This window comes from Lipotes vexillifer, unplaced genomic scaffold (genome assembly GCF_000442215.2).
Source record: "Lipotes vexillifer unplaced genomic scaffold, Lipotes_vexillifer_v1.1 scaffold914, whole genome shotgun sequence".
Taxonomy (NCBI): domain Eukaryota; kingdom Metazoa; phylum Chordata; class Mammalia; order Artiodactyla; family Lipotidae; genus Lipotes; species Lipotes vexillifer.
Genome location: NW_006780388.1, coordinates 1,411,906 through 1,429,542, shown reverse-complemented (window position 1 = coordinate 1,429,542; position 17,637 = coordinate 1,411,906). Strand labels below are relative to the sequence as shown.

Genomic DNA, 17,637 nt, shown 5'->3' with positions numbered 1-17,637 from the left:
GGCCTCTCAACCACTGCGCCGCCAGGGAAGCCCTTGTTTTCTTTTTAACAGCTTTATTGAGGTACAGTCCACCTACCATGAATTCACCCAAAGTGTACCATTCAGTGTTTTCAGTGTATTCACAGAGCTGTGCAGCCATCACCATGTTCAGTGTCAGAACATTTTCACCACTCCTGGAAGAAACCTACACCCTTAGCCATCACCCTCCAAGCCTCTCAACCCCACTCCCCACCGTAGGCAACCACTAATCTGCCTTCTGTCCCTATGGATTTGCCTGTTCTGGACACTTCATTAAGGTGCAGTATGTGGCCCGTTATGTCCAGCCTCTCTCACTCAACATCATGTTTGCTGTGTTCATTCACATCGTAGCATGTGTCAGTGCTAAATATTCACACATGGATGCACACATTGTATTGGTTCAGGCATCCATTGATGGACATTTGGGTTGCTTGCACATTGGGGCTGTTTTTTGGTGAGCTCACAGTGGGCTCTAGCTTACACTCCTTTGCTAAATTTAGAGCAGGGGTTGTGCCCTCACTGGAGTGTTGAGCAGAACGTGTATAGGGCATCCTGTTTGGCCACTCAGATTAGGCAGGTGGTGATGTATTGGGGCTTGTCCCCCAGGATTTTCCCTAAAGGCAGTTGCCACAGGGAGAGGGGGACGCCTGTCTCAGGACCCTTCTCTGGAAAGACTGCACTGAGGGCCAGGCCTCGGCCTCAGATGGTATGGGGTTGTCGACCGTCCCAAAGGCTCGAGGTTTTGACTGGGGTTTCCTGCGTTTCCCCACTCTTGGCCGCGAGGGAAGGAGAAGGGGCGCCAACTTGCCCTGTGGTTAAGACTTAGCCCCTCAGGCAGCTTCTAAAGCGGTTCCCTTGTCCTCGGGTGTCTACACCCTCCTCTTTAAAACCACGGTGGAGTTTGGGGGTTAAACTGTTTAACTTGGGTCCCGGACGGTATTCCTGCCCCCAGAAAGCTCCGAACCAGGCACCGAACCCTCCAGGGCTCCCGCGCGTGGCTGGTGGGCAGCCACGGCCAGCAGGGAGTGCGCTGTGCTGTTCCCAGCGAGGGGTGTGCAGAGGTGGGGTGGCCACTGCAAGGTGGCCTCGTGCAGGATGGCAGAGGTACTTCCATCAGTCACGTGGGGAAGCTGCCGTCCATGCCGGAAACTCAGCCTGTGGAGAAGTCTGGCAGGTTGGTGGTTAATTTTAATTAGGAACATTTTCACACATCCACCTGGTGTACCGTCATCCAGTTCAATGGTTGTGAACATTTTGCCACTTTCGCTCCAGCTAAATTCAGCTCCAGAACATTCTGCATTTCACCCCTATATGTCCAGCATGCATCTCTTCAGGAATATGGACATTTCCTACACAACCACACTGCTGTTTTCATGCCAACAAGATTAGCAGCAACTCCGTGGGTGCTTTTAGAGGTTTTTTGTGGACTCTCTCCCTTTGTGGGGGAAAGAGGGTCACGTGTGCAGTGGGTTGTTTAGAAACCTCGCAGGAAGCAGTGCTTTGTTGTGGCAGCTGTGATGTGTTGGGCCTCGTTCTGCGCCTGGAACTGTACAGTCTGGGATGACCGTGAAGCCACGTCCTGGCTGTGACTGCCAGGATGTATTCTGGACAGAGATGACTCATAAAACTCAAGAGTTGCCATTTTTGGTCGACAGTCCATTTCCCAAGCGGTGGCCGGCCTGAGGTCCCTGAGGTCACATTCACCAGAGCGTCCTGGGCACCATTGGTGGTGGGGGGTGCTGCTGAGCAGTGGACCAGCCAAGCTGTTCATGAGAGATGGAGCTGGACAGCATCTTGGTTTCTGAAAGTGTGTCCCAACAACAAGAAAAACACAGGAGATGTGGGAAGGTCAGATTTGCCAAGTCTGGGAGGTTTTTTTTGTTGTTTGGTTGGTGTTTTGGTTTTGTTTTGTGTTTGGAGCCGAGAACTCAGCCCAGCAGCTGTGGCTGCCCTTTCTCCAGAAGCCTCTCATGTTAATGTCTGTGATGGCCTGGTCCCTGGTCCTGTCATTTGAAAACAAGGACGTGGGCGGCTGTCTCTGCCCTGCCTGAGTGGGCTCTCAGAGGTCCCCTCTGAGTGACGAGTCTTCTCAAGAAGGGTGCCTGTTGGGATCCACCAGGCCTCAGGCAGGAGCTCACCAGCTTCTTGTCCTGATGAGCTTCCCTTCACGCTGCCAGGGGGTCACAGGAGGGGCCCCACCTGGCAGACCCCACATGGGCAGTGTGTGCAGCGCGCAGGTGCTGGCTGGAAACACGGAGGAGGAAGAGAGAGCAGGTCCCCTCTCATCTCGGCTCTCAAGCCGTTCTGTGCAGAGGGACCTGTCAGGGTGGCATGGCCCTTACCCTGCAGGGTCTGGCGAGAGCTGGAAGGATAGAACCCGATGTGGGCACAGAGCCATGGAGCTCCTGTAGTACCTCCTCTGCCTCCCCGCCCACCCCATGTCTGCTTCAAGGTCACCAAGGTCACCATGTTTCCAGCCCCGTGGACCTGACCTTTAAAGCCCCCACTCCAGCTAGTCCATGGCAGACCTGTCATTGCCCAGCCTACCCTTGGCCACCCCTCAAAGGAACCCTTCTTGCTGGACAGAGCCTACTGGGGTCATGTCCAAGTCTCAGAGACTGAGCAGCTGCCCCACTGGCCCTGTGGTCAAGCCTCAGGGTGGATTCGGCCCCTGGCAGGTGGCAGGTTAGGACATGGCCTTCCCGGGGACCCTCATGGAAATGCCTGTGTTTCATGGGAACCAATCAGGAGCAGGGTCAGGACAGCAGGAGGGCACTGCACTTGGGCTCCCTTTGACCTTTGGTCATTGCCTGGACTCTCACGGTGCCCATTCACAGAACTGTGGTTTCTAGAGTCAGTTTAGGTAACTTCAGGCTACCCCTTGCCCCAACCCCGATGTTTATTATGAAAAATTTCAAATATGTAGAAAAATTGAATGTGTGAACAGTAATTTCCTGTTTTATATCAACCTGCCACTTAGGTCCAACCGCTAATAGCGTTTTGTCACATTTGCCTTCTAAGCAGTTGAAAAATGTTTGAACTGTTTAGTTTTAGACCTCATGATACCTCACTCCAAAGTATTTCAGCAGTGCATCTCCTAAGACTTTCTGCATAAGCACTGTACCCTCCACATCTAAGTCAGTTAATTACAGTTTCATGATAATTTCATCATAAATTCATCATCTACTGTCCAGCCAATATTTAAGTTTCTCCAAAATGTTGTTTGACTTTTTATTTTTCCCATGAAGAGTTTACACATCACATTTGGTTGTAGGTCTCCTTGTCTTTTTTAGTCTATTTTTTTTAATGACGTTGACTTTTTTTATTAATACATTTATTTATTTATTTATTTTTGGCTTCATTGGGTCTTCGTTGCTGGGTGCAGGCTTTCTCTAGTTGCAGCGAGCGGGGAGCTACTATTCGTTGTGGTGCATGGGCTTCTTATTGCGGTGGCTTCTCTTGTTGCAGAGCACGGGCTCTAGGCACATGGGTTTCAGTAGTTGTGGCTTGAGGGCTCATTAGTTGTGGTGCGTGGGCTCTAGAGTGCGGGCCCTAGAGTCCAGGCTCGGTAGTTGTGGCGCACGGGTTTAGTTGCTCCGCGGCATGTGGGATCTTCCTGGACCAGGGATCGAACCTGTGTACCCTGTATTGTCAGGCAGATTCCTTAACCAGTGCACCACCAGGGAGGTTCCTAAATGACATTGACTTTTTGAAGAGACCAGGCCAGTTGTCTTGTAGAATTCTACCCGTTCCGTGTGTGTCAGATGTCATGGTGCCCGGGTGCCAAGTGTTACCTGCAGTTGTGAAGTTAGGCCTGGAGGCTTGATTGGCTTCAGGCCCAGCATTGTAGGTGGGAAACTTGAGGGCTTTGTGTATTTCACAGGAGGCACTGGGAGGCTGGCCTCCATCCCTGGGGGACGTGGGACTGCAGGATCTCAGGGGTGCGAGGTTAGGCTTTTCCTTGGCGATCGCTGAGTCCTGGGGGTGCAGGTGCTTTGTCAGAGTCCACCCGTGGCCTTCCTGCCTGGACTGAATGTAGCTTCCTGATTTAATCGTTGCAACTTGTGGCCCCTGTCTTGAACTTTTGGCATGTCTTGAAGTCCTTCTGTGCGCACATAGGGGAGGAGAAATGGCCCACCCAGCAAGTGCCACTCTAAATCCAGCAGTCTCTGGGGCTGCTGAGCCCTGGGTCGTTTGTTGGCAGCCACTGGCCCAGGCTGGGAGGAGTTGGGGCTGGCAGGGCCGTGTGTCTCCCCAGTGGAAAAACAGCAGGTGTGAGGGAGACGTGAGAACCTCTGGGCAGAAGTAGGGCTGGTGTGGGCGCTCAATGGGCAGCTCAGAGGGGCCAAGAGAAGAGAGAACACAGAGCTGAGTTGGGCTGCCCTCTGTGGGGCTCAGGAGTATCCCATGCAGCGAGGGGACCCTGGGTCCCCATCCTCCCAGGCCTTTCCTATCCTTGGTTTCCTGCCCTGCAGGGATGGCGGAGGTGGGGGTGTGCCTGTGATGCCTAGTGCAGGGAGTGTTGTGAGGGGAGGAACACTCCATCAGGGGGACGGGTGCGCGCTTTCCCGCCTTGCTTGCCTCACAGGTTATATGAGGAGGAGGAGGCGGCAGCATGGGTGCGGCCGCCTCCTGACACCTCCCTCCCTGCAGGTGTGAATGACAGAGGTGGTGCCATCCAGCTCCCTCAGCGAGGTCAGCCTGCGTCTCCTCTGCCACGATGACATAGACACCGTGAAGCACCTGTGTGGCGACTGGTTCCCCATCGAGTAAGTTGAGCAGTGTCCCCAGCTGTGGCTTGGGGGATGGGGAATGGCGGGGGGGATGTGCGCAGAGCTGCGGGTGCCAAAGCTGAAAGGCTTGCTGTGAAGGCGCCGTGGTGGCCCAGAGTGACCTCGCCTGTCGGGGCCCCGGGCCCTGCTCCCTGACTACCACCAGGCTCTTTGCATCTCATTGTGTTCCTAGAGATCCCCGAAAGGCCTTGGCTGAGAATCTTTAGTTACAAAGATGTTCCATGCAGTGCTACTTACAATATTCAGAAAATTGAGAAGCTACTTAAGTATCTTAACAGAAAGGAATTGGTTACATACATCGGGGTATGTGTATGCAAAAGTATAATGTTATTCTGCCGGGGGAAAAAAAACCTGTCCTAGAGGTATATATGTTGACAAGGAGAGTTTTTTTATGAGATATTAAGTGGAAAAAGCAGACTAGAAAGCAGTATGTACCACAATCCCCCTTTTATTTAAAAACACATACAAGATAAAAGCTTAGGAGTATATGTACCTCGTAGCAAATGTGTTCGGTAGTTCGGGTGGGTGGATGATTAACATCTACAAGTTTGTCTGGTTTTGCTTGTCTGTACTTCCTACATTTTTCTGTAATATGCACATAGAGCTTGTAGTGAGAAAAATAGTGCAAACTTTTAAAAATTAAAAATAAACAAGCTCCTGCCAATCATCACATTTCCGTGAGCCTTAGCCTCAGATGTGTTTAACCTGCTGCCGGCAGGAAGGGAGGGATTCCCTTACGTCCCTGATGGGAATGTGAATTGTCACCTTCTGGGGCCACAGGCTAGCGGCGGCTTCATAGGTTAGAAAATAAATGTCATCCCAGCAGTCCCACCGCTGGAAAGTAATCCAGTAAGTCCGAGGTTAGACCCCGCTGAGGGTGACCTGGGGCAGGTAGAGCCTCACCAGCCAAAGTCTCTGTGCTTCTGAGGAGCCCGACCTGCTTGCCTATCCTTGCAGCTTCCTGGGCCTGAGGCCTCAGGTTCCAAAGATGAGGGAGAGAACTTCAGTCCCATCAGACCATGTGGTGGCAGCTCCCCTCCTGGCTGCCGCACCACCCGGCACTGCTGCGGTCAGAAGGTGGGAGTGTGATGAGGACCAGGAGAGGAGCCTGGGTGATGCTCATGTTCTATGGAACCTTCCAGTGGGTGGGCGGTGGCCTCTACAGTGCAGACCCGAGTAGAGCACCTCTCTGTGTCGCCAGGAGGGTCTGAGACCCTCCTCCAGCTCTTGGTCTCATGAAAGGCATCCTGGGCTAACCCGCTGTGTCCGTTAGGAAACAAACCCAGACACCCTCCCGACCGAGCCTCCTTGGTGTGGCTGAGTCTCTGCCTTTTCATCACTGCATCACTGTTCTTTTCCCTGCTCCCCTCGGACAGCACTTGGTGAGCAGCCCCAGTGACCCTGGATACACCTTGCCCTTGAGGCCCTGTCCCTGAAACTCAAATGCCACTCTGCAGCGAACCTGGCTCTCCCCACACCACTTCCCCCAGTCTTGAAAAAGTCTCACAGAATTCTTGGAAATCACCCAAGTGTCCACAGGCTGCGGGGGTCATCAATCTTAACTCATCCACCTGCCCCCCCAGGCACTGCTCTCGAGGGGACAGCATCATCAGAGATTTTTCCCCTCTTGTCTCTGTGTCTTGTAAGATCGTTTTCCTATCAAATTTCCAGTCCTGTCTGGACAGATAACCGCTTTCAGAAGATGATACTCTGAGAGTGATACACTTCAGTGGAGACAGCAAAGGGCAGACCCCTCGTCAACCCTGAGTGGTGGACAGAGCAGCCTAGGGTCCCCTGTGGTTCAACTCTCTGAAGCACGACGGGGGTTGGACTTGACCTGGCCAGTTCCTCTGAGTTTGTCTCCTCTTCAGGTACCCAGACTCATGGTATCGTGATATCACCTCCAACAAGAAGTTCTTTTCCCTTGCCGCAACCTACAGGGGCGCCATCGTGGGAATGATCGTAGCTGAAATAAAAAATAGGACCAAGATACACAAGGAGGTGAGTGTATGCGGCAATGACTTGGCAGTCGGTGCCTCTGGACAGGACTGTGGGGCCTTGTGACACAGTCACGCTGCCTGCTCTGTGGCCCTTTCTCTTGGGAGCCCAGACGGCGTGTGAGATTCGTACCTGGTTGGTTTCTTTCTGTGTGTTCGTGACACAGTCGTATATGCATTAAGTAACACGACCACAGGCTTCACAATGACAGCTGTTTTGAAGTAGGGAGGCGGGTAAACGGTACACTGGCCTTTCTGTGAGCTTCGAGTCACAAGAGCAGGAAGGATGCTTACCTCCCTGAGACTGATGACAAGCCCACCTGTGTCCAGGCTAACTGTAGTGTGGAGGGTGGGGCGGGGAGTGGGGAGCCGACCCACTCCCAGCACGTGGGAGCCACTCAGTGAGCAGTGGATAGGACACAAAGGCCAAGTTGCCAAGTGTCCTTTTCAGTGGGGTAGAGAAAACCATACACATGGCAGATCCTTCTAGTTCTTTGTGAGGTAGAAGAACATAAGAACTGTGTGCTGGTCGGATTCATGACACTCCCGGTCCAAAATTGCATCTCCGGAACCAAGAGACCCACGTGGGGCAGTGTGTCACTTGGCCTTGCCTTGGCAGTGGAGGGTGGTGGAGGGCACCACTGCCCACCCTACCCCCCGCCTCCCCCTTTACTGCGAGACCATCTGGGGCTGTGTAGGATCCCTAGTTAAAACATTCACACTCTCTTGGGCTGTCTTGTCTCTTGGCGGGTGGACTGTCATGTGCTGAGGGCCTGCTGAGCGGTTCCTTTTTCCCGACATGACTTTATTCGTCTGGCATCCCTGACCCTCCTTGTCTTGGTCTACCACCCACCCCAAGAGAAGCGATTTTTTTGTGTGCTCTTATATCTGCAGTTTCTCGCAGAAGGGCCCACACCCTCTCGTTTCCATGGGTGTGGAGGTGACCCTCTATTGTCTTCTGTTCCCTCTGCCCCAGTGTCCCCTCAGGTGTCATGGCTGGGAAGTTGGCAAGTGAGCTGTGTCCTGCAGTGGGACCGGGGCCTCCACTGCTGACCTGACTGTTTCTGACTTTCTCTTTAGGATGGAGATATTCTAGCCTCCAGCTTCTCTGTTGACACACAGGTTGCGTACATCCTAAGCCTGGGAGTAGTGAAGGAATTCAGAAAGCACGGCATAGGTAAGAGTGGCAGAGCTCATAAACCACCGCCACCAACTCGTGCCCCCCTGCCCCGTTCTGACGATTGTCTCTCATAAATACCCCTCAGTCTCTTCCTCCATCCCTGAGCCTCTGTCTGGGGCCAGACCTTCATCCTTCTCCCCTTCCAACAAGACCCATGGCCCCACCAACTCCCTTGGCCTTCAGCCTGTCCTCTTTCCATACAACACCAGGTCTTTCTGCCATGGCCTCCTTCCCAAATCTGACAAGATCAGATTAATAACCGCTCCCGAATGTCCTCACTTGGGAATGGGTACCCCTTATCATGCCTCTCACCACACACACAGCTTATGTCTGATCCCAAGATATATATATTTTTAATATCTTTATTGGAGTATGATTGCTTTACAATGTTGTGTTAATTTCTGTCATACAACAAAGTGAATCAGCTGTAAGTATACATATATCCCCATATCCCCTCCCTCTTGAGCCTCCCTCCCATCCTCCCTATCCCACCCCTCTAGGTGGTCACAAAGCATCGAGCTGATCTCCCTGTGCTATGCAGCAGCTTCTCACTAGCCATCCGTTTTACATTTGGTAGTGTATATATGTCAGTGCTACTCTCTCACTTCGTCCCAGCTTCCCCTTCCCCGCTGTGTCCTCAAGTCCGTTCTCTACGTCTGTGTCTTTATTCCTGCCCTGCCACTAGCTTCATCAATACCGTTTTTCTAGATTCCATATATGTGCTTTAGCATACGGTATTCGTTTTTCTCTTTCTGACTTACTTCACTCTGTATGACAGAGACCCAAGGTATTCTTGATTAAGAGTAGAAAACATAATTGAAAAATAGTGCTAGCCACCATTTATCGGGTGCCCGCCACATCTGGGGTGCCGGGCTGCCCGCATGACTCCAAATTCCCATCCCACTCAGCCACACAGCCAGTGAGTGGCAGAGTCTTCATTTGTGTCCGTTCCACATTTGCCTGGGCTCAGGTTTACACTTCATTGTCTAAAAAGATCAGTGAGTCTCTGTTGTGGGTTCAGCCCCTGGGAGGGAACTAGCAGGCTGGCATCCGCGGTCCCGGATGCCTCAGGGCCTCAGGTGACAAGCCCCATCGAGCCGTGAGATGTTAGGGACTTCTATAGTGGTTGGTTATGGGAGGTCGGTCTTCGGTCCAAAAGCTGAGAGATCTTTAGAGACCTCTGCAAAGATGACTTCCTTGTCTGCCTCACGCTTTCTTCCCACTTGCCCTGCGCCTCTTCCTCTGCAGGTTCCCTATTACTTGAGAGTTTAAAAGATCACATATCAACCACCGCCCAGGACCACTGCAAAGCCATCTACCTGCACGTCCTCACTACCAACAATACGGCTATAAACTTCTACGAAAACAGAGACTTCAAGCAGCATCACTATCTCCCCTATTACTATTCCATCCGAGGGGTCCTCAAAGATGGCTTCACCTATGTCCTCTACATCAACGGTGGCCACCCTCCCTGGACCATCCTATATCCTTTCTCTTTCAGGGGTGAGGTATTGTGGCTTCCTAGCAGGGCCCGTGCGCCAGCTGGAGCTGTGGTTGCCTTCACGCGGCATCCACAAGGCCAAGCTCATGGGACCAGATATTGTTGTGGGCGGGTCTGGCCGGCACATCTTGGGAAATGACAGTCTGGGTGTGGACGTTGGGAAAGCAGGCCAGCTCTGGCACTTGGCGCTCGCTGGACGTTAGACTGGTGTGAGGGGAGGGTGTTCAGCCTCCTGGCCTAAGATCCATCCATCCATCAAGTATTGAATGAGAGCCTCCTGTTCCCCTAGGTGCGTGGGGGATACAACAGTGAACGAAACAGCCAGAAGCCCCGGCTCTCATGGGGCTGTGTGCTGGTGGGGGAGAAGACAAGCAAGTGAGGTGAAACGAACTGTTTGCTGTTTTTGAACACTTGGGTTCAAACCTTCTTTGCTGGGTGCGTGACCCAGAGGTGTGTCCCTGCCTTGCTCCCTCCTCTTTAACTCTCTCTGGCCCTTGACAGGTTCGGTGGAGGCCAGGAGACTTCCTGATAGTCATAGGGTGTGACCCCCAAAATACTGTGTGTATGTGAGAGAAAGAAGTTAAATTAATGAGTCCAGGATTTATCCATTTCACAGGGAAATAAACAAGAAAGACAAGGGCGGCCCAAAAGCCTGCAGGCCTAGCTCCTGTGAAGATGGGTCTCTGTGGATGTCCATGGGGTCAGGACTGCTGACCCCTCCTCATCACAGGGACAGGGCCCTGCCAGTCTGAGGACTGAGCGTAGGGGAGAACTAGGAACACTTGCTCTTCCAGACCCCTCCCCCAGCACCCAGTCCTGTCCAGCCTTAGTCTGGGTGTCCAGGTGCCTGGGGCCTCACCCAGAAGGTCCCTTGTACCCAGGCTCTGCCCTGCATTATTTTGTGCAGCAGAGCCCCCTCCATCTGATGAGGCTTTCCAGCCCTGCAGAGGCTGAGCAGGCTCTTGGCCTCCTGCAAGAGTGGCGTGCTGTCTGCATGCAGCCCCCATGGTCACCGTGCTGACAGTGCCGCCCTGGGGAAGTTGGGCAGGCGAGTCGGAATCTTCCTTAACAGAGCTGCACGGACTACATCCAGCACCTGGGCTCTGCACTAGCAAACCTGAGCCCCTGTTCCATCCCGCACAGGATCTACCGCCAGGCCCACAGCCTGCTCTGCAGCTTCCTGCCATGGTCAAGCATCTCCACCAAGGGCGGCATAGAGTATAGCCGGACCATGTGACACTAGCCGGGCAGTCTCTGCCAGGCCCCACCCCTCGGCACCCTGTGGAAACCACCTTCCCAGACATCTGACTTCTGCTGTCCTCTGCAGAGGAGCCGGTGGGCACCTGCCGGGCCCGTCGGCCTGCCCCACCTGCAGGCCTGGTGCTACGTGGGCTCGGGAGAAGAGAGTCAAGGAGCGTGCCCGGTCTCCCCCAGGTACACCAGAGCAGGGGGTGCAGAAAGGGGAGCAGAGCCCAGTGGGCTGATGGTTGGGGAAATGGAGGCGGTGCTTTCAGCAATGAAAACAGGAGGCCCTGGATGGGCATCTGCTGCTCAGGGTGCTGGGAAGCATGGCCAGGGGCCGAGATAGTTCCCAAATGTCTCTCAGAAACTTCAGGAGGGAAAGCAGAGCTCTTGACCTGGCCAGAGCTTTATTTTTTCACTACCTGAACTACTTTTTAAAAAATAATGCATTCACATGGTTCAAAAATTGAAAAGTTACCAAAAAATCAAGCCCCTTCTACTCCTGTCCCCAGACACTCAGCTTCCCCTTCCCAGGGGTTATCAGTGCCGCTGTGTCCCTGGTGGTGCTTCACTGTAGATGGCAGCTTTAACAGCAGCGGCCTTGCCCTGTGGTGGGCACCTAGATGAGAGCTCTGCTTAGACACGGCCGCTTCTGAGCACTGTGGGGAGCTGGTCTCCCAGACCTCAGGGAATGGCAGAGCTAGAAGGCGTCATGGGGACTCCAAGGTCTACCCCTTGTGCATGGACACGGCCCAGAGCGGATTGTGATGTGGGCCAAGCCCAGGCGGCAGGGCTCCGTGGCCTCCTGGGCTGGCACCCCCGTTGGTACTGTGGTTTGTGCTGGGACCAGGGAGAGCCAGTGGTCACTGGAAGGGACTCTGGACCTGGAGGAGGGCTCACACTTCAGGAGCGCCAGGGACCCAGCTTTGGGCTCCTAGGCCGGGCCCCTGGGGAGGGGAGGGAAGCAGAGTGTTTCTGCTGAAGACTTCACCCCTGCTCCCCTCTTGTCTATCCCACAGGCTCCTCCAGTCCTCCTTCCCAATCTGGAAACCTTCACTTCTGCTGAGCCCTGGCCGGGCCCCTGCACGTGCTCCAGCCCCACGGGCACCTGGGGGTGGCAGCGTTCACTGTGGTCTGTTTCTTCTGCTGCCCTGGGAGCAAGGGCATGGGAAAGGGCTTCCTTCCCCACGGCCCTCACCAGCCTCTTCCCCTCCGCTGTGTGATCCTTCCAGCTCCTTTCTCCAAAGTCGGAATAAACTTCTGGGAGGGAGGAACCCAAGTGTTACGGACAGACTTAACCCTAAAGACACAGGAGCCTCTGAATAATGAGGGAACAAAATAACGGGAAGGCCAGGCCCTGGTCCAGAACCAGCACCCAGAAGCCCGGCGGGGCGGGGAGCAGCTCCGGTCTCTCCACCTGGGGCTGACACTTGCTGGACACAGCTGGGGAGGCTTCTCACCCACACACTGAGCTCTGTGGCTTCGCTCCCCACATGTGCGGGCGGATAACGAGACAGGTGCCCACATTCCCCACTAGGAGGCTGAGTCCTCCCGCGGCCTCTTCCCATGGGCTGCTTCATTCTGTCCCGAGCGATTGGAACCACCTGTCAGATGGTGGATGTGCCATTCAGCTGAGCTGCCGCAGGGAGCCGGGCTGAGGACAGGCACCACTGAGGGCCTGGGGGTCCTCTCCCCCCAGCCCCCCAGCCCCATGAGCAGCAGCTCTGAGGCCTGGCCAGGTGCAGACAGGACGAAGCTGAGCACCGCAATGACCAAGTGAGACCCGGCCTTTGAGGCTGGGGACAGTGCGTGCCTTGTGGTCCCTCCACCTCTGGGGCAGAGACAGTGCCTGGAAGTGTGCGCGTGGACGGCATGTGCTCCTGGCGCCTCTTCTGCCAGGGCCCCTAGAGCTGCTTGCTGCCTGGCCTGCCCCTCCGGAGCAGAGGGGATGGCACAGAGTCTCACGCCGGATGAGAGCAGGAGACGGGAAACCCCAGGTGGGGGCTCCGTGACCGTGTCCTTCCCTCCCTCAGAACTTCCTGGCCCGGGGCTCCTGCAGCCTCACCGGTGGATCCTGGGCAGGAAGGGCACTCCATCTCCCCCGACTCCCCACCTCCACGCTGACATTGGTTTCATGCTGAGGCCCAGCTGGGTGTCCTCTCTAATCTGAATCAATGATGATCATGTGATTTTTATTTCTGCCCCTCAGGGTAAGGGAAGAGTCTTCCAGAAGGTTCTACCTTGTACATTCGTAATTGAGCTCAGAGGCTTTGCCCTGCCCCTCCCTCCCCGCCTCCTTATCACTGCAGTGTCCAGCCCAGTGTTGAACAGATTATAATGTTTTGTCTTACTACAAACAAATAAATAGACTTTAATTGGTCACATTCTGTCTTTGCAGGCCCTGCGCCTGTGGACCTGCCCCGTGGCTGAGGGCGGCCCAGGAGCTGCTTGTCCCCTGGCAAGTCCCAAGAACGGCTTCCAGCTCAAAGGGCAATTGTTTTTTACAATCATAATTGTACCTTGCCCTTCCAAGGAATACAGCCCTGGAAGAGGTTCTAGAGCTGGTGAAAGTGCAGTGGTCAGGCAGGGGCCCTGCCCAGGGCACCCCACCACAGGAGCCTTAGGCGGGGGGCAGGGGGGGCAGCAGGTCCCAGCCCCTGGCTGGGCCAAGCAGGGGACCAGGTCCTTCCACCAACTTCTTGGAGCCTCTGGCCACCCTGGGGGCAGGAGGTCGTGCCTGTCACCCTCTTAGACAAATGACTGGTTGAGGGGCTGGGAGTTGCTCAAGAGCCACACAGCTGTGAATGGTGGGCTTGAAACCGCAGCCCAAGTGTGGACCCCTCCAAAGCGTGGGTGCGCTGCTCCCTGAGGGCTGGACCTCCCCCGATGGCCCTCCCTATGGGACAGGGCCTGAGGCTGGTGGCCCGGACTAGGAGCTGCCACCACCCAGGGCCGCATGAACACTGAAAAGCACCCAGGGACCAAAGTCTCCAGAATCTGCTGTACCAGGGTACAGGGGAAGGGCAGGGGCCTGAGGGAGCTTTCCCCCATGTCTGGAAGGAGCCCAGCTGTCCTAGTGTCCAGAATGTCCTTGACACCATCATATGTGGTCTGACAGAAGCCTGTGAGAAGGGTAGGTCAGCCCTTGCCTGACCCAGGCTGCCAGGACAGGAAATCAGCCAAATGGTGAGGGTCACTGAGGCAAACCCAGGTTCTCCTGTCTGTCCCCACAAGCTGAGGCCCAGTGATGTAGAGCAGGGGGTCTCAGCCCAAGAGATTCTGACCCCCAGGGGACCTCAGACTCTCCAGAGATGTTTTTCGTTGCCACACTGGGCGGAGGGCACTACTGGAATCTAGTGAGTGGAGGCCAGGGTTGCTGCTAAACATCCTGCAACTCACAGAACAACCCCCGAAACAAAGAATGGCATAGCCCCAAATGTCAACAGGGCTGGGGTTAAGACCTCCTGATACAGAGGAGGCCATGCCTGGGTGCCTGGAGTCTAGCCCAGCTGGGAGAAGGGCTGTGCCCATTCTGCCTGGAGGGGCAGGGCAGCCAGGGGTCCCCAGGGGGGATGAACTCAACCAAGGCCTCAATGAGGGGCGGCGTGGGGTTAGGGCCAATGTCTCTGCCCAGGTTGGGAACTTGCTGTCCTCCCGACACCCTCCCTAAACTTGGCCTAACTTTCTCTGTCCTCTGCCCTCTCCACCCAGAACACCAAGCCCTGCTCTTAGGCCTGCTGAGACCCTGCCCACCCAGGAAGCCTGCTCAGAGTCCCGCCCAGAGGAGGACGGCTCCCTCCTCAACTAAGGGTGGGAGCACCTTGGATTCCCCCAGGATCGACATGGAACTCTGCTCTCAGAACACAGGTGCCGAGGGACCATTTTTCTGGCTGAATTGGCCTGATGACAGACAGACCCAGGGACAGAAGGTGCAGGCCTTGGCTTTTATTGAGATTAGACCTGTAGGCTCCCCTCTCGGGAGCCCAATTCTCCACTCCGCCCAGCCTCCCAGGTACAAGTGGCTGACTTGAGTTGGAGCAGGCTGCAAGGGTACACCCAGGCTTCTTTCTGTCCCTCCAGCAGGACCTCCTCATCCTTCCACCCTCGAGTTTTCCCGAGGCTGGCCTAGGCTCTGGTGCTGGGCAGCTGCCCAGGCATCTCGGTGTGGGGATGCTACTGGTGGGGGCTGAGCCCTTCCCGCTGGACCTGTGTCCTCCTCCTGGGCCATCCTTTCCCCTCCTGTCCTGAGCTGGGAGAACCAGCCCTGGCACTTGGATCCCTATGGCCTCTCCAGAGCCCCAGAGCGAGTTCTCTTGCTCAAGGGACATGTGGATTCCTCTGAGGCCCACCCAGGATCTATTAGGCCTGAGCCCCAAGCCTTCAGGGGCACCGGGCTGGGAGGGGGCACCCTTGGCTGGGTCCATGCTGGAACTGGAAGCTGAGGAAAGTGGGGGGAGAGGAGTCACTTGGAGGGACCTGGGGGAGGCTGCCAGCCCATCCTATGACTCCCAGGAACCTGGCATCCTTCAAAACCAGAGGGGAGGGGGCAGTTCTCCTTAAAACCTGGGAGGGGAGGAGGAAGAGGGAAACACGTTTCAAATTGAAAGGACCCTTCTCTAACGCGAACCCCTCATTTTACAAATGGGGAAACAGACCTGGCCAGCGGGGGAGAGCAGTCCAAGGTCCCTCATCAAATGTAGAGCTGGGACAGGTACCCAGGAGGATTGGGAGTGGAGAGGGGCCACCTGGGTCCATCTGAGTGCCCAGCCCAACCCTGCCCGGGGTCTTCCCCTCCTGTCCCCAGCCCTGCATCACCTGGACAGGTGCTTACCTGTATTTCCCAGGCTGTCGAGGGCTGAGTGGTGACTGTTACCTGGGCCCAGAGCCCCCTGTGGTAAGTCCAGGGGCCAGACTGTGCCCTTGGGTTGTGGGAGGCAGCCCCCGGCCATGAGCTGGCTCAGCCAATGGCTTTCACAGTGGCCAGCAGAATGCATGTGACCTGGCAGGTAGAGAGCCAGGCCCCGGAGGTGGTGCAAGTTCTTGGGCTTGCTTCCCTGGGCACTGGGACACTGCTGCTGCTGGGCCCCCAGCCCCCCCTCATAGATTTTGGGTGGCATGTCGGGGTGACTGGTGCATCCTCGGGCCCAGCTCACTGCATCTGTGGAGGGGAGAGCAGGAGATTGGTGGCTGGTGGGCCACAGCGGCCGTGAGGGGACAGTGTAGTCACATGCTTATGTGATGGGCTCCACCCCTGGCCTGCGGAGCCTCAGCTTACCTGTCTGTCAGATGGGCTCCGCCCCCTGTCTCCCACCTCCCTCACCCAACAAAGCACTCCTTCTCCCTCCCAACCAACAGGGAGGGCTGAGAAGCCTGAGTCTTGGCACCAAGATCTCTTTCAGGACTGCAGGCTCTTTCTGCCACCCCTTTTTGCCCCCTACCCTAGAGAGAGCATTCTGGTGCCCAGGGTCACATGGCCTGGACTGGTGGCCATTCCCCTCTCCCAAGCTTGCATGTCCCTGAGGCCACCCTGGTGGCTTTGGGCCCAGGTCAGGACAGGAGGGCATCTCTCCTGCCTCCTCGCCGCAGCCTGGCACCTTCTCTTATGTGCAGCTGAGAGAACGCACAGACCAAGGCTTCCATGGAGGGCTAGCCGGGTGGGGGAGGAGCAGCCGGGCCTCCTGTGCAGCAGAGCCGTGCTCTCCCCTGCCTAGGGGATGGATCTGCAGGTCTCCCTTGGCAACCAGCTCTGTGATGTCACAGGGAAGACTTCCAGGTTTCCCAGATCCCTGAGTTTGGGAGAGGATGATGCTCAAGGGCAGGGGCAGGGTGGGAGGAGGACAAGGGAAGGGGGAAGAACCTTAGGGGAGGTCCCTGGTCCCTCTGGCTTGGGACAGGCCTGCCAAACATTCAGCTCTTGCAGGCTGAGGAGTCACTCCCAGGGGTGACTGCTTGGGATATCAGTTTCCTCATCCATGGATGGAAAATGAAGGTTTAGGAATGCAGACTTGGTGAGATCTGGGTCAGTGCTTTGAGCATGCTGAGAAGGTGGTATTGGGTGACTGGATGGGTCCCTTAATTTTTCTGCCCATTTTCCCATAAGTAGATGATGGGGTACTGTGGGATCACACCAAGTGTAAGGAAGGATTTGGAGGAACTGGAACCCTCATGTTGCTGGGGGAATGTAAAATGGTACCACCAATTTGGGAAACAGTTTCTTAAAAAGTTAAACCTTCAATTCTCTCTATTCACAGATGACATGATCTTATACAGAGAAAAAAATTAATTCACACTAAAAAAAACTATTTGAGCTAATAAAACTATCGGAGCTAATAAGATTCAGCAAAGTCTCAGGATACAAGATCAACACGCAAAATTAACTGTATTTCTATACAGTAGCAAAGAACACAAAAAAATAAAACAGGAATAAAATTAACCATGGAGGTACAAGACAACACTGAAAACTAGAAAACATTGCTGGGAAAAAAAAAAGAAAAATAAATGGAAAAAACCCTGTTCATGGTTTGAAGACTTAATATTGTTAAGACAACAATCCTTCCCAAAGTGATCTATAGATTCAATGCAATTCTTATCAAATTCTCAATGGCCTTGTAAGCAGAAACAGGAAAACTGATCCTAAAATTCATGTGGAATTACAAGGGAGCCCAAAAGCCAAAAACAATCTTAAAAAGTTTGAAGACTCAAGATTTCCGATTTCAAAACTTATTGCATACAATGCTACAGTAACCATAACTGTGGAACTGGTATAAGGCTAGACATCCAGACTAATGGAATAGAATAGAGAGCCCAGAATAATTTCATACATCTCTGGGCAATTTATTTTCAACAGATCGCCAAGACTATTCCATAGGGAAAATAATAGTCTCTTCAACAAATGGTGCTGGGACC

At 54.6% G+C, this 17,637-nt stretch overlaps 2 protein-coding genes across 2 annotated transcripts; one reads left to right on the top strand and one right to left on the bottom strand.

Moving 5' to 3' along the window:
• The first annotated feature begins 4,677 nt into the window (after positions 1-4,677).
• Positions 4,678-10,726, top strand: NAA60 (N-alpha-acetyltransferase 60, NatF catalytic subunit). Its single transcript, XM_007453491.1, has 5 exons — positions 4,678-4,787; positions 6,683-6,812; positions 7,889-7,985; positions 9,237-9,471; positions 10,570-10,726. The coding sequence occupies exons 1-5, from the start codon at positions 4,678-4,680 to the stop codon at positions 10,724-10,726; spliced, it is 729 nt and encodes a 242-aa protein (XP_007453553.1).
• A 4,284-nt stretch (positions 10,727-15,010) lies between these two features.
• On the bottom strand, positions 15,011-16,371 carry CUNH16orf90 (chromosome unknown C16orf90 homolog). The gene is given in 4 exon segments (XM_007453490.1): positions 15,011-15,080; positions 15,082-15,169; positions 15,563-15,889; positions 16,326-16,371. Coding segments are annotated over 4 exon segments (531 nt in total).
• Positions 16,372-17,637: the final 1,266 nt, after the last annotated feature.